Source organism: Balaenoptera musculus, chromosome 16 (assembly GCF_009873245.2).
Source record: "Balaenoptera musculus isolate JJ_BM4_2016_0621 chromosome 16, mBalMus1.pri.v3, whole genome shotgun sequence".
In the NCBI taxonomy this organism is placed as follows: domain Eukaryota; kingdom Metazoa; phylum Chordata; class Mammalia; order Artiodactyla; family Balaenopteridae; genus Balaenoptera; species Balaenoptera musculus.
In genome coordinates, this window is record NC_045800.1 from 26,397,106 (window position 1) to 26,413,675 (window position 16,570).

The 16,570-nt window shown below is 43.1% G+C and overlaps 1 protein-coding gene across 1 annotated transcript in view; it reads left to right on the top strand.

The window, feature by feature from the left end:
• The first annotated feature begins 6,909 nt into the window (after positions 1-6,909).
• The window catches only part of ARL3 (ADP ribosylation factor like GTPase 3), a 31,650-nt gene continuing 21,989 nt past the window's right edge, over positions 6,910-16,570 (top strand). Inside the window, exons 1-2 of the mRNA XM_036828895.1 lie at positions 6,910-7,046; positions 13,251-13,394. Of these exons, the coding sequence (XP_036684790.1) occupies positions 7,044-7,046; positions 13,251-13,394 (147 nt within the window). The 5' untranslated portion in view covers positions 6,910-7,043. The remainder of the gene's footprint in view (positions 7,047-13,250; positions 13,395-16,570) is intronic.

The window sequence follows — 16,570 nt, forward strand, 5'->3', positions numbered from 1 at the left end:
GCTGGCAGGCAGGAAACTGGATGTGCTGGAATGCTGAGTTGGAGGACTGACGAAATTCGCCAGGAAGCCACTGAGATTCTGGGAAGCTGCTCACAGGGACGCTGAGGGAACTCAATGGGAAGACACCCACACGGGTGCTGCTGAAACTCACTGGGAAGCTGCCTGGTGGGGTGCTGTTGAAACTTGATAATAGGCAAGCACCCAGGCACCTGGAAGACTACCCCTTCCTCATCAGTGTTCCTCCAGCGCCCTCTACTGGTAGAGCTTAAAATCATATCAGAGGGCAAAGGAAAAATGTTTACAACATCCAGTATCATAAAACAGGGCAAAGAAGGGTAGATTTGGGGCTAAGGAGCAATAAACTATCTGGCACAGCTACACAACTTACTTTTTTCGTTTAACATCTTAGAGAATTCTCCATTTGAGATATACAACTCTATCATTCTTTTTAGTGATTATATAATATTCCATGTGCCTTAATTTCATTATTTGATAGACATTTGGGTTATTTTCAGTTTTTCACTGCTATGGTGAGCACCCTTACACACATCACTTTGTGTATATGGCAACTGTATCTTTTTCTTAATGCTGTCTTTTAAAAAAAATTTTATTTATTTTTAGTTGTGTTGGGTCTTCGTTGCTATGCGAGGGCTTTCTCTAGTCGCAGCAGGCAGGGGCTACTCTTCGTTGTGGTGCATGGGCTTCTCATTGCAGTGGCTTCTCTTGTTGCGGAGCATGGGCTCTAGGCACTCAGGCTTCAGTAGCTGCAGCACTTGGGCTGGGTAGCTGCGGCACGCAGGCCCTAGAGCGCAGGCTCAGTAGTTGTGGTGCACGGGCTTAGTTGCCCCGCGGCATGTGGGATCTTCCCGGACCAAGGCTCGAACCCATGTCCCCTGCATTGGCAGGCGGATTCTTAACCACTGAGCCACCAGGGAAGTCCCCATGGCAACTATATCTTTAGGATTGATTTCTAGAAGTGGAATTGCTGGATCAAAGGATATACATGTTTTAAATTAAATCTTTATAATACAAATTGATTTTTCACCAGTTGTGTATGATAATGCTGCTTTAGTCAAACTTTCACCAAAATGGGTATTATAAATCTTTTCTTTTTTTGCCAATTTGATGGGCAGAAACAATATTGTTGTTTTAATTTGTATTTTCTTTTTTTAATTAAAAAAAAATTTTTTTTTTTAGGCTGTGCCACGCAGCATGATGGCTCTCAGTTCCCCAACCAGGGATCAAACCTGTGCCCCCTGCAGTGGAAGTGCGGAGTCTTAACCACTGGACTGCCAGAGAAGTACCTAATTTGTATTTTCTTGATTCTTAATGAGATTAAGCATCTTTTCATATGTTTTTGGCCATTTGTTTTTCTCATTCTGAAAACATTGTCTTTTTAAATTACAGAAATAATTTTTGTAATAATTCAGTGCCAAAGTATATAAAGTGAAAATGATAGTGGTTAACATGTTAAAAAAAAAAAAAAGCTATCTTCTTGAGTTATACAATCATCTAAATCCAAAAGCACTCACAGACTTGAGCAAACAAAGCCAGTGTTTCATATTAGGGAAAGGAAACATATCGCTGATGGAAGCTGCAGACCTAGTAAAAAATAAATATTTTATACTAAGTAGTAGAATGAAAGGAAACTTCCACCCAAGACCACTACCTCAATAAAGACCCATGGGTTATTACGGCTGCAAAGGAAGTTCACCTCAGAATAAACGGCAGCCTTAAAAGCAGGTGCATTAGCAAATAATTTCAAGGGCTCCCCCCACCCCCAAAAATAGTAGTCTTTTGCTCTGCAGAGACAGTCTGAGTGACCTGCAAGGAAGCACCTACCTGTCCTTCATATCTTGGCTCACATCTCCTTTCCTCAGAGAATCCTCTGAAGGACCCCCTTCCTCCCTCCCATGCAACTAGATCCGCTGCTCTGCTATAAGCCCTCTTGGCTCCATACTTTTCCTTCAGAGCCATGCCAGTCTGTCAGGATACTCTGTGGTTTTACATTAACGCCCACCTTCCCCCACTAGACCATAAGCTCCTTGAAGCCAGGAGTTGTGTCCATTTTGCTCACCACCGCTGCCTCAACACCTAGCACAAGAATTTGTTAAAAAAGAGGTCCAGTTGGTCGGTAATTGGATATTTAGGCTTAAAACCCAGCATGGAGATCTGGGTTAGAAGTAAAACAGTGAGGGAGCAGCATGGGGTTGGGGGGTAGTTTAAGATAAAGTTTTCCAGGGAGAATATGCAGACTGGGAAGAGCAGCGATCCAAGGACATACCCGGAAAAACCACTGTATTTAAGAGGTAACCCATCAAAAAGATGAGAAAGAACAACCAGCGAGGTGGCAGGCAGGAGAAGCCAACAGATGAGGCAGAGCGAGAGAGGCGATCAATTTTTAGACTGTTTGTTAGGGTGGGAGAGACTTCAGCAAGCTGATGGTTCAGGGTGAGCCACTTCCCCAGGAGGGAGGAGAGGCCCACTGCGGTGGTTCTGCAGCACCCCTGGGGGGCCCTGACTCAGTGACTCGGTGGCAACCTCTCGGGGGAAGTCACAGCAAGAGCCCACTGCCAGGACTCCGGCTTCCCCCTCCCACACCCCACCACAGAGCCCACGAGAAAGCTCCGGGCTCTGCCCTTTGGGGACAGGCTGACTCGGCTCCTGCAGGCTGGTCCAAAGACCAAAGACATTTCACCCAGTCCCAACTGAAGCCAGGGGTGGGAGGAGGGGAAAGAGTTCACTTTCCTTCACTCTACAGAAAGGAAAAGGAGTTGGCCTTGGCTTACAGAGACCCACACTCGCACCGGATACAGACAGTCCCAAATGCTATGCCTCCCCCTCAACACACACACACACACACACACACACACACACACACACTTCTCAGCCAACCCTCTCCACCCTCAACCCAACAATCCAACATTGGAAAGTCCTCTGACTTTCACAATGGAAGCATTTCTACCATGAGGGGGTAATCATTTGCTAAATCACGCAAGAACCTTTGCCTTCATTACCAAGGTCAGGATAGGAACTGCCCAGTCCTGTCTTATGTAAAACATAAAGGGAAAAAAATCTAAATTCTATGTCTCAACATTTCTCCCCACGCTAATGGCCCCCAATGGGGGCAGTTCCGTGACTCCTTCAGGGCAAACTCAAGCCCTTCTGTTACATACTCCCATAGCATCCTGTCCTCCTTCGAAGCAAGCTGGGTTTTTGTAATAGTCACTTTCTTGTTATTTACAGTTATCAGTGTAAAATTTGCCTCCCCTAACAGACTATAAGGTTCACGCTATAGCCCTCATCTGCCCTCTAAAAGCACTTACTGCCTGCCTGAAATGCATTCCAACTTATTCTTGGGTTCTCTGGGCATCAAGGATGTCCCCCCTTTTTTTTTGTCAAACTAAGAACCTGCCTTGGTTACAGAAGCTTTCTTTCACGAAGCTGCAAACTGTCTGCCCCTCCTATACTGAGTCCTACTGGTCTTAAGTTTTCTTCAACAGTTATGATCCCTCTTCCTACACGAACCATATCGAATACTTCCTAAAAAGGTGACTATTACATCCAGGGTTCCGCTACAGGGAACAGGGGGAGGTGGAAATCAAACAGGTGACTAACCAATACCTCCCTTTCCTTCCAGGATTAGAGAATGTCACAGCTCAAAGACATTAGGGATCTCAGCTTACAGATGAGGAAACTGATGCCTAGGAAGGTTCACATGCATTGAGCCAGCATGGTGAGCATTTGTGGCACATGTGGTCCTGCACTGTGGCAGATATAAATGTGAACAGGAAACAGATCCAGTCCTGTTTATCCAAAGATCTGACAACAGCTAGGGCCATATTTTCCCAAGGTTACAAGGTTTAGACAGGAATTCCCTAGAGGTCCAGTGGTTAGGACTCTGCCCTTCACTGATGAGGGCACGGTGCCAAAAAACAACAAAAAAGACCACAGGTTACAAGGCTTAGGATCACCTAGATAGGTCCTCTATCCACTACAGGGTGCTTGTCTCAATAAAGAGAGAGAGAAAGAGAAAGAAAGAGAGGGAGGGAAGAAGGGAAAAGATTAAAAAAATGATATAACCTACTACCTCTCCTGAAGTAATGCTCGTCCTTCCAGGGAGAGCTGATTTTCTCTGGCAGACAGTATCAGAGTTTGGAAAACAGGCTTCCGAACCTCTTCTGTTGTATCCTCTTGCAAGTGCGGGGGAAGTACCCAAGATCTTCCTATTTGAATCCCCAGGTAGGGAGAAAAACAAAATATCATCGCTTGTACTCCCATCAGAGGAAGATGGGAGTCAAAGACTCAAGAAGTTCAGACACAGGGCTTCCCTGGTGGAGCAGTGATTAAGAATCCGCCTGCCAATGCAGGGGACACGGGTTCGAGCCCTGGTCCGAGAAGATCCTACATGCCGCGGAGCAACTAAGCCCGTGCACCACAACTACCGAGCCTGCGCTCTAGAGCCCGCAAGCCACAACTACTGAGCCCACGTGCCACATCTACTGAAGCCTGAGCACCTAGAGCCCGTGCTCCGTAATAAGGGAAGCCACTGCAATGAGAAGCCTGCGCACTGCAACGAGAGTAGCCCCCGCTTGCCACAACTAGAGAAAGCCCGCGTGCAGCAACGAAGACCCAACGCAGCCAAAAAAAATAATTAAGTAAATAAATAAATAAATAAATAAATAAATAAAAGAAGTTCAGGGGCTTCCCTGGTGGCGCAGTGGTTGAGAATCTGCCTGCCAATGCAGGGGACACGGGTTCGAGCCCTGGTCTGGGAGGATCCCAAATGCCGCGGAGCAAGTAGGCCCGTGAGCCACAACTACTGAGTCTGCGCGTCTGGAGCCTGTGCTCCGCAACAAGAGAGGCCGCAACAGTGAGAGGCCCGCGCACCGCGAGGAAGAGTGGCCCCCGCTCGCCGCAACTAGAGAAAGCCCTCGCACAGAAACGAAGACCCAACACAGCCAAAAATAAATAAGTAAATAAATAAATAAGATTTCATTTAAAAAAAAAAGAAGTTCAGACACAAAGACCACCGAGATGGCGAGGGCTGGTGTCAAGGCTGCCTAGAGCAAGTTGGAGAATGAGACTAATAATTAAACCAGCAGGCCCTGGTAGTATATGCTTTTGTACAATCATGTGACTCCGAGGCAACCATGATGTTAGACACCAGGCAACTTAGAAAGAGGAGTCTGCTTTGCCTCTTTCACAAAAGAACCAACAGGCTAGAGATGGGTGGATTGAAAGAGTACATGCTCTGAATTAACCATTCACCTTGCACCTCCTTAGTCAAGGTTCTGAACTGAGTTTTCTCTCCAAGCATCTGAAGCAGGTATCCAGGTAGCAGATGTTTTTAAAAATACTTTACTTGAATGCATAAAAAGCTAAGGACCATTTAGGGAAAAATCTGCCTTCATTCCAATGATCTTAACTAGGCTGGAAAGCCTGCTGGTCATAAAATCAGCAAAGCCCAAAACCTGGATGAAGCTATTAACAACAGCTAAGCCATGGGACCTCCCTGGCGGTCCAGTGGTTAAGACTCCCCGCTTCCACTGCAGGGATCACTGGTTCGATCCCTGGTCAGGGAACTAAGATCCCGTATGCCGTTCCGCACGGCCAAAAAATAAAAAAAAGAAAATAATAACTAAGCCCCATATAGCACTTCCTATGTGCCAGGCAATGTTCTATGTACTTGACATATAATCGTTCATATAATCCTCACAAGAACCCAATGAGGTAGGTAAGAGGCACATACACACACATCTGTAAAACTCCAGGTGTATCATCCATGCCCACACTTTATCTGCTCTTAAAAACTTCTGGATTTACATTTCAGGTATAAACCACTCTGTTCCTCCAACATGGGCAATACAATAATGGTGTTTAATAATTCCTCAAGAGTCAGAAAGTACTAGGTTCAAATCCCCACTCTTATCGCTTAAAATAATCAATTTCTAGGGTTTTGAGAATGAAATGGAATCTTGTATGAAAAGCATTTCACTAGGAAGGATGTAATTTCCATGGGGGCAGATTTAGCCCCCTGCTGGGTCTCCAGGGTCTGGAATAGGACCTGGCACAAATGTTGTAACTCTTCTTTCTGTCCTCTGCACGGGGAAGGGGTGGGAGGTAGCACCCAGAATCCCTCCCACTGTTTCTTGCCTGTAAGTGCAGGCCCCTTTTTGCCTCCTTCGGGGCTGCAGACGGCGCACCGACCGGTCCAACGCAGTTCAACGAAACTATCCTTCCCAAAACGTCTTTCATCCCCGCCATCAGCTCACCCCAGCCCTCAGGGCCAGTCCTCAAGCACCTTCTTGCCTTCCGACAGGCAGCCTCCCACCACCAGGAGTCCTCCAGCCCGGATTCTTACACAGGTGTGTGGAAATGGATGCGCAACCCATGACTCCCCCGCCCCTCAGCCCGGCACACGAAGGTGCTGGGGGCCATAAAGGAGAGGTCCACAGGTAGACCCTTCTCTTGCCACGTGTCTTCGGCAGGTGGAAGCCCAGCCCGCGCTGCAGCCCCGCCTGGGCAGAGTCAGGACAGAAATGCAAGCTCCCTCCGGGATGTGGGGACTGGAGGTATATGTGGCAGGCGGACTCCTCCCAAGACCCCTTACCTGGTCCCGGGAGGAACTCACTGAGACAACTGCTACCAGATGCACCCCACGTTGGCAGCTTGGCCAGGGTGCACTTCTGGCCTTGGCCTGGGAACCGCCCCTCGCCCCGCCCCCACGCCCCTCCTTCTGGACCAATCACAGGCCGGGTGGCCCCCGCCAGCCACGTGGGCTAGTTTTCACCATTCCCTGGGTCTCCACCAGCCTGCCACAGCCTCCAGCCGCTCCAGCAGCCCGCCTGCGCAGTGGGAGGGCACATTGGCGCGCTTGCGCACACTGGGGAAAGAGGAGCTAGACCCCGCCCCGTTCCTCTGCTTTGCTCCTGCGCTGTGCGTACGGGGGACGTCGGGGGCGGTGCCGCAGGAGTTGCCCCTGGTAACGGGGGAGGCAGGAGGAGGAGGAGGAGGAGGAGGAGGAGGGACTCGGCGGGAGGATGGTGAGTGTGGGTCCTGGGTCCCTCCGGAGCTGGTCGGTCACCCGCCTCCCTTCCCCAGGCCCAAGGCAGGGCACTGCGCTTAAAGACAGGAGGGAATGGATTGACGCTCAGCCTGCTGTCTGGGTCCTGGACTGGTTTCGGGGGGCGGCGGAGAGCCCCGAGTGTGGGCCCTGGAGGGAGATCTGGGCCTGGGGAGGAAGGCGGGGCTTGCAACCGGTCCAAAACTAGGGGAAGGGGCTGGAAGGGGCTGTGGAAGGGTGCGTGGTTGTCCCGGTACGGAGCCAGGGCTCCATCATTACTCTGGGGATGGGATGAGGGCGGATCCGAGGAGCTGCGGAGAGCAGCCTCTGCACGCAGGCTTAGATCTTCCCGGAGAATCGGCCTCCCCGTGTCGCAGAAAAGTGGGGTTCGCCAGTGCCCGGCCAGAAGCGGGGAGAGGGCCAGCGCTACTGCCTTTGAGGTCGCGCCGGCGGTACCAGGGGAGACGGTAGCCTAGCTCTCCTCTTCCTCGCGATGCGCGGGCCTCTGGGGGGAAGGGTGTAAATCCCAGGACACAAAGAGGTGCCGCTTGGAAGGGATGCCTAGAGGATTTTACGCCGTCTCGGTGTCTGCGTGGCGGGCGCGCTTCTGCAGTCCCGAGTTATTTATTTGCTGACGATTCTGCAAGGTTTGGTTGTTGGTGATGACCAGTTTCCCGTTCAATACTTAATCCATGTCGGTGGAGGCAGATTTGCTGCCCGGTCCTTAGTATTTCCTTCGGACCTGTTGCAACCTTCCTTGGCATCTGACCACACCAGAACCAAAGGCCTTAATGTCAGTTTGGAGCAGATTAAAACTGGAGGGTGGCCATTAACTTGGGGCAAGCCTTTTCTCTGTTGGACCAGATTAAAGCTTTCCCAAATTGTAAATTATGATATGTGACATATTTGATTCTTGACACTCTGTTCGTTGTTGATTTCTCTGCAGTTAGTTGGAGAGTGTTAAAATGGAATTGAGTGGTTTTAGAACTAGTCAAAGAAAAATTTGATTTTGGAGCGTTTAGAGCAGGTTGGTTGGCTTACCAGCTGCAAAGAGCTAATACTCAAGCTTATAGTTACTTCCCTGCCCCAACTCCAGACCCTTTTTGACTTTTAGAAATGTTGAACCACTTCTTTTGACTTATGAAGTAAGAAAAAGCTAGATGTTCACAAGGAAAAAATACATGTACATTTGGTTAGCTAATCCAATGAGTAAATTTTGATGGGAAAAAATTTTGCAATTTATTTAGCATTGTCAGATCGTTAAAGAAGTAGAATTATTTCATCTGAAGTTGCCAATCATATTTCAACACTTGCTACATTGCAGTTTTGTTAACCTCAGGCTAAACAGATCTTTACATGTTTGCTTTTTATTAATCGTTTATACATGAGCTGTCCATTTAAAGGCTAAGTTTTTCTCAACAAATGAGTACAAACATAAATATTTACACAGAAAATAACTAGAATTGAAATGAAAAAGGCATGCTAAACCAAGAGAGAGATTGCATCATAAATGAGAAACAGTTGGCTAACTTTTCCCAGTTTGTTTATCAATGTAGTGGACTGTGTAATTTCATGATTGTTTAATTTATAATTACACGTCACAATAAATTAACCACTGTCCTGTTTCCAGGTGCAGATTGACACTGTATACAACAGATTGACACTGTATACAACACTGTTGTATACGACTGTTGTATTCAGTGATCAAGAGAGATTTTGGTTTTCTTTTTTATTTTTTTCCTACCATGAACAATAAGAAATTAGGACAAATTATTCAGGATTCTTTATCTGATTTCCAAAATGCATTTTTTTTTTCTGTCTCCAAAAGTGTGAGCTATTCTTAGAACTGTAAGTGGAACATGGAATTTAAACGGTCAGTGGTGTGATTAAGTGTGTCACATCTGGTATCCCATGAGCCCCCGTGGTAACTGTGCTAGTAAAGAGTGAGTCCCAGGTTTATTTATTCTTTTAGTCCTTTAGCTATGACTAATACATATTTATTCTTTTTTTAATTTGGAGAACTGCAACAAAAACCCATTATTGGTTTCTCTGAACCCCTAGAGGTTCAGCTGTCTTACCCCTGCCTTAGGATACCAAGTCCTTGGTGAAATACTAAGATGACAGTAATTTTTGTGCCTAAATAATCACTGTTTTTTAATAGATGAGTCCTCCATTTAGGAATTATTTATGGAGTAATTTCTGTATATATGAACCTAGTGGTAGTTATCTAGCATGTTTAACATTTGAAGATTGTTCCCAAGATTATGTTTTCCGGTCAAAAATTGTCAGTGAAAAATATAAACACAACTACTGTTTTGAGTGCCCCCTATGTGCATGCTTTACCTACATCATCTCACTTAATCTTCATAGCATTTTTCTTGAGATATAAATACTGTTCCCATTTTCTAGATGGAACTGTGCCGGAGGTTACACATAGGGAAGTTGAATAAAAGTCCATGAAACTCTAAAGCCCATAATGTTCTTTTCATTAGGACTCTGATGAAGTGTGAACCCACTCTTCCTGAGGAGTTGCACGTATCTTGTTCCTCAGGAAACATTGTATTTATTTAGTAGAGAGATAAGGAGAAAGAAGACAAAATTTGAGTGAGGTTCTCCCTATCAAAGCTATACGAATATGCAGATCAAAAATAAAAAAGAATGAACCTGAAATACTGTATTTTTCTCCTGCTGATTCCAAGGAAAGACAGCTCAAGTTTTCTAAATCATAAGAAAAACCAAGCTATAAATATGATATTCTGCGCCAGAGATAAAAAAGCAGTTTTTAGCACCCCCTCCTCAGGTCATATGACCAGGATTTAAATCAATCAGCTGCCACTGGTTTTTAAATCACATGACCCAACTTTAAATCAATCAGCTGCTTCCCTGTACCTCACGTGACTTGGCTTTGAATAGTAAGAAGTGTAGAGGTATAAAAATGATGTTCTGAACAATAAATGGAAAAACAACATCTTAGAAAGTTTTTTTCTTTTCGAATGGACCATTCATTGCATACGGAATAAAGGATTCTCTTGTGGACTTCTTGAACTGTAAACACACACACACACACACACACACACACACACACACAAAGCTATACGAATTCCTGGAAATTAATAACATCTCACTGGGCAGCACCAGGTTTTTTTGGTGAGGTAGAAGTAAATTGAAGTCAGTTCCATTTAAGCTAGGTATGGGGAGTGCATGTACTTGACAGTTGGCTTACTAATTTTAATACTTAAATTTTAGCTGCTCCTCCCAGTCACATATATTTTCCATATACCAACATATTCCTCTCTCCCTCTCCAACACCCTAGTTTCTTTGAATGACCTAGTTTGTATCATTTTAGGTCAGTGCACCACGCCTCTGCCGGTAGTTGAGTTTAAGCTGATTTTGAGGCAAATAAAATGTCCATAGTCAACAGCATGTCTAGTCATGATTTGCCTATAGAAAAGTTTGTTCAAATGTTTTGTGGCTGAGTCAGACCACTTCTGTCCACCAGGGTGCAGATAACTTGTGTGCATGCATGCTGATAACGCACAATACACAATTAACTAAAGTTCTTGTTTCTTAAATTGCCTTTATTTAATGTCATAGGAGTACACATCCTACATAGAGATCATATCTGTTTTGCTCACCATTGTACTTGGAGCACATTATGGGTGTTTAATATAAATGAATGAATGAATGGATGTTTTGACCAAAAATACACTAAAAATTCATTTCCTTGTATTTATACTGCAAAACTCAGCCCCATAATAAAATTAACTTCTAATGGCTGTCTCCCTTCGTTTGACATTAACTATAGACATATATGGATAGAAGCATAGAGTAGACTTATTCTGCTCTTTTGTCCAGCCTTTTAAATCAGCTTACTTTGTACCTTTCAGGCAGAACCCTGATATCTATAAATATCCTCTTCCCTATTTAGCAAACGCTAATAATCCTGTGATCCCCTGTCCTCAGGGGTTGGGTTAATATGATGCTGTACTGTATTTGCATTTGTCTTGCCTAGACCATGCTTGAGATGCCATTTGTTATTTTGCTGGAAGAAAATATTAGCTGAACTTTGCATTTCTCTGTAATTTCATTTAAAGGTGCAACATGTGAAGTTATTGTTTCCTGATGAGGAAAATTGCTCATTGGAAATGTAGAAGTATTATTTTTTTTATACTATTAGGTTTATAAAGTTTAGTTGTAGTTAGAATGTTTTCTTTCTCATCTGTGTTTTGCTTCTCTCCTTTTAAGATGAATAGAAATTATGTTTTTTTAATCATTCAATTTCAAATATAATGAGTGTGTAAAAGCTCTCAGCCTGCAGAAAGCAGTATTTGTATATACTGATTTTTTTTTGAAAGAGACACATGAGGAAAAACCTAAAACATTTATTTTGAACCTTGAAAATATTTTATAGAAAACAGACATTCTTTCACAATGTCTACACTAGTAAATGATGCATGAGAAGAACTTTCTTTACATGTACCGTTGTTTAATGTACAAATGTGATAAATTCCAGTTGTTTTAGAATTTTATTGGAAAGGATAATGAGGACATCTAATCAGGAACTCAGGAGGAGCAGTACAATGTGTTTTGCCTGTTCTTAGCCCTTTTATATCACCAGTCCCCTAAGGATCTCAGAATTCTAATTTTAACTGTTCTGAAAGGTGGTATTATAAATGAGTGATTGCAGTGTAGCTAATAGAAGCCAGGGAGATTGCTCATAAACAGAGTTTTAAAAAGGAATGGTGTCAAATAATTCAAGGCTGGAGAAGATAAAAAAACAAAAGAAAAAATATGCCATAAAAAAAAGAAAAGATGTGCTTAATCTTTTTTTGTTTGTTTGTTTCAAATCTATTCATTCTGTCTTCTCCAAATCTTTTGGGATAGAATTTGTCTGTCTTAAACTAAACGTTACATTTTATTGCTGACAGAAATCGAGGCATAGAGAGGTTAACGTGGTCAGTGCGAATACAGTACTAAAAGTGGTAAACAAAGGGCCTCTGAAGCAGAAGGGAATTCTTATAATTATGCATATTTGCATATCATTGTCTCAACTCTTGAAAATTATTTCACAGAATTATCATTTGATCTTAGTGAACAGACTGGTTTGAGTTATTTCCTGGTGCGATGCAGATAAAAAACATAACCATTTTATGTAATTCTAAGACTCGGTTTGAAGGAATTTCCACTTGGGCTGGGAGATTAGATTATATGCCCTTTAAACTCTGGGATTCTTTGATTCTTGATGTAACCAGGCCTCACTGGAAAATGATTGTCAGCCACAAGACAGAACAAATAACTATCTTATAAGATTTTTCTTATGTTCTTAGCTAAAAAGCAGCATGGCTTATTTCCATCCATTAAAAGAATAATAACAACAAGAAATGGAAATATTAGATTACTAGTCAAAAATACCCTGGTTAAACTTTAATGTTTTTTTGCTTCCGGAATGACCTTTCAATTCCCTAACTTCTCTGTTGTATTAGATTCTTTATCTGAAAAACATAGATAATCTATACCGTGCAGCTATACTGTAAGGGTCATGTGAAAGTTAGAAGATGATAGAGTATTTTGAATGATGGAGTCTTAAACAAGAACTAAAATAAAGTCTTAAAAAGAGAGCCCAAGTACAATTTTCTACAACCTTTTGAATAGTACCTTAGTACCTTAAAATCTTACATTAACTTGGGTGGGTAATTCTGTTTATTTCAACAGCTATCATATAGTGTCTAATAAGCACCAGGCATTGTGGGAGATGGAAGCTATCTATAGTCTTTACGCACAAGAAACTTCACTCTAGTATAAAGGAGAAAAATACAAAAATCAATTCCCTACAGTCAGATATGATGGGTGCTCTGGTAGGGTGCTCTGGTATATATATATATAAAGGGCTTCAGGAACGGGAGTTGGTTAGAGTACATACTTCCAGGAGATTTGGGGTGACTGCTAAGCTGGATTAATAGAAGGAGCAGGAATAAGCCAGGCTATTTATTAAATTGCTGAATTTACTAAAGTATTTCTGCCAAAACTTATAAGCAAATGGAATAAATGACATTAAAGTGGAAAATAGTACTATAAGCTCTCCACAACCAAGAACTTTTTTCAAGGAGGAGAAGGCATTCTGATACCCAGTAATATCAAAGTCAGTGCCTCCAAAGTAATCTCTGTTCTTCATGGTTGTTCAAGGGCTTACTCTCAATCTTGCGCAAATTGAAAAGTGCACCAGACCAGGAGGTGAGAATCCTTCTCCTGGGCTTGGATAATGCTGGTAAGACCACTCTTCTGAAGCAGCTGGCATCTGAAGACATCAGCCACATCACACCTACACAGGTGAGCGCTGCCTTGCCCCCGATGCTTGTGTGACACGTGGAAGATGGTAATAGCAATATGAAAGACAAAGTGGGAGATAGAGTTTTGTCCATTTGTAAGTTTTGTTACTGAGAAAAGTCTATACAATTTTAAAATAATCTCAGATTTCAAAATATATCAAGAGATTCCATTTATGTGAGATACTTAGAGTTGTCAAATTCATAGAGACAGGAGAGAGAACAGTGGTTACCCAGGGGCTGGATGGATGGCGGTGATGGTTGCACAAGAGTGAATGTACTTAATGCCAGTGAGCTGCACACTTTAAAATGGTTAAAAAGGTAAATTTCATGTTACATATATTTTACAATAATTTTTAAAAAGAAATAATATAAATTTATATGTCTATATGTAGCAAGATACAATCAGTTCCCTCTGATCTAAGTAATTCCTTTTTAGAAATAGCTTTATCTTCTCTGATTTTGAAATTAATACATGTAGAAAAATACAGAGAGAGCATAAAGGAAAAATAAACAGTACTGTGAGAAAAACCACTTTTAGTGTGTATTTTTCAGACTTAATAAATACAAATATATTTTTTTTTTTTTTTTTTTTTTTTTTTTTTGGCCACACCATGTGGCTTGCAGGATCTCAGTTCCCTGACCAGGGATTGAACTGGGGCCATAGCAGTGAAAGCCCAGAATCCTAACCACTAGGCCACCAGGGGACTCACTCAATTTTTTAGATTTTTTTTGGGGGGGTGCTGGCGGGGGTTAGGGGCCCTCGCCACACGGCATGCATGCGGGATCTCAGTTCCCCAACCAGGGATGGAACCTGCGCCCCCTGCAGTGGAAGCGTGGAGTCCTAACCACTGGACTGCCAGGGAAGTCCCTCAATTTTTTAAATAAAAAAACAATTACCTGTGTTTTTATCTATTTTTTTAAAAATTTATTTATTTTTGGCTGCGTTGGGTCTTTGTTGCTGCGCGCAGGCTCTCTCTAGTTGCAGCGAGTGGGGGCTACTCTTCGTTGAGGTGAGCAGGCTTCTCATTGCCGTGGCTTCTCTTGTTGTGGAGCATGGGCTCTAGGTGTGTGGGCTTCAGTAGTTGTGGCACACAGGTTCAGTAGTTGTGGCACACAGGCTTAGTTGCTCCACAGCATGTGGGATCTTCCCAGACCAGGGCTTGAACCCATGTCCCCTGCATTGGCAGGCTGATTCTTAACCACTGCACCACCAGGGAAGCCCTACCTGTATTTTTAAATCCAGCCTCATCAACCCACCTCTTTCGTAGGGCTAAGCAAGCAAAACACAAGGACGGTGGTGCTCCCAGCGTGGATGTTGGAGACAAGTCCTGCCTGGAAGAACTCTAGTGGGTTTCTTTAGGCCTCCTTCCCTGCAGGAAATCCTGAGAGAGCTTGACCTTTGGCCAGGCCTTTGGGTTTCCTAACTAGGGGCAGCCCTGTTGGTCTTACTTTGAAGTGTTTGAGCATTAGAGGTTTTAGCAAAACCAGAGTTATTTACCATTTTCTGTCACTGTCCTGTGATAAGAGCTTGGTGTTGGGTTTGAATGGCTGTGCTGGTGTGTGTACTTCACGGCCAGCGAGTCTTACTGATTCGCAGCTCTTTGCAGAAAAGTCATTTCAACTGCTACCAAATGAGCAATTTTACAGCTTCTGAACAAATTTAGTGTATGGCCTGAGGAGGAGCAAATTACAGTAGTCTAGCCTAGAAGGGCTGAAAACACATATTAGTGTGTCAGGATTTCTGCCAGAAAAAGAAGGGCTAGGGGTTTTTTCGTATTAGTGAGAGGCTGTCTCTCTCAAGAGCACCACTAAAATGAGGACGTCCACACTGTGAGCAGGGAAATGAAATCCTAGTTATGGACCCAAAGCTCCAATTCTAACTTTCAGGCTCTGTCTATGTTATAGGTGACTCTGTTATTATGTCAAGGTTTTGTATTTAGTCTTTAAAAACACACTTTTATTGTGTTTTTGTTTTATATTATAAAAAGTAATAGATGCTCATTGTAGTAAACTTAGAATGTATAACTAGGTAAAATTGAGAAACTAGAAATCACCTATAATGCCCAGTCAGATATAACCACTGTTAACATTTGAGAATGTATCCTTTCAGGTTTTTTTTCTTTGCCCATATATGGTGGGTATATTTAAAATAGAAAGTAAAAATGGCTCATACAGAGTATACTGTTTTGTATCATCTTTTTCAGTTAATAACGTATCTTGAACATATTTCTACGTTGTTCTGTATGTAAATACTTATACAGTACACATCTCTAAATGTTTGCACCCATTCATTATTATTTCCTTAGAATAATTTCTTAGTAGATTTGTTGGGTCTGGTGACTTACAGACTTTTAAGGCAGCTGACACATATGGTCAAATTCTAGGATTTACACTTATTTATTCCCTCATTCCAGAAAGGATTGGTTGTTGCTGGGTCTGACATTTACTACTGTAGTTAAGTGTAGAATTTTTAAACGCATAAAAGGGGTTTTGTCAGTGAGTCAGAATGAAGTGCGCTTTTACAATAAGCTTAAGCCACTTCCGTTAGGAGTTCTAAAACTTCTAATTTATTCAGTCATTGGCATTTTAGAGGAGCAGTAGTAGGCATCATCCCCTGTTGTCCTCTAGTGACTGTCCTCAGTGGAAATTGGGTGGCAGTGTTCCCGTACCGTTGCCCTGTGCCTTCTCCTTCTGTGTGAGGCAGTAGTGCTGGGGAGCTGCCAGAAGAGGCAAATGTTTATGGAGGCATCCCCAGACCCACTTAACTCCAGCTATTCTGGATGAAATGTCACTTCTGTGGGAGCAGGCTGTTGATCGGATTTTTCAAATCCTGATTTCATTATGTCATTCTTGCAAGAAGATTTTTTTTAAAAATCTTGCTCATAAAATGCCTTCTCTTCAAAGCCCAAAGGTCTTGTTAATTTGTTTCTCTGCACATGAACTCCCAGCTCACCCTTCTGCCTGCCCCTGATTGGCTTCCCTTCCCCAAAGTTCCACCTTGAGTCACTGTCCTGAAAATGAATACTTTCTTTTCAAGTTCATCAGAGATACCTATTAAAGAACAGTTTCAAATGCCCACTTGTTTGTTTGTTTGTTTTCATCACCACCTGTATGAGGGGTGCTACTCCAGTTACAAACCAGCCTCCCCCTTCGTGTCCTGAGTTCAGCTCCTTGCTT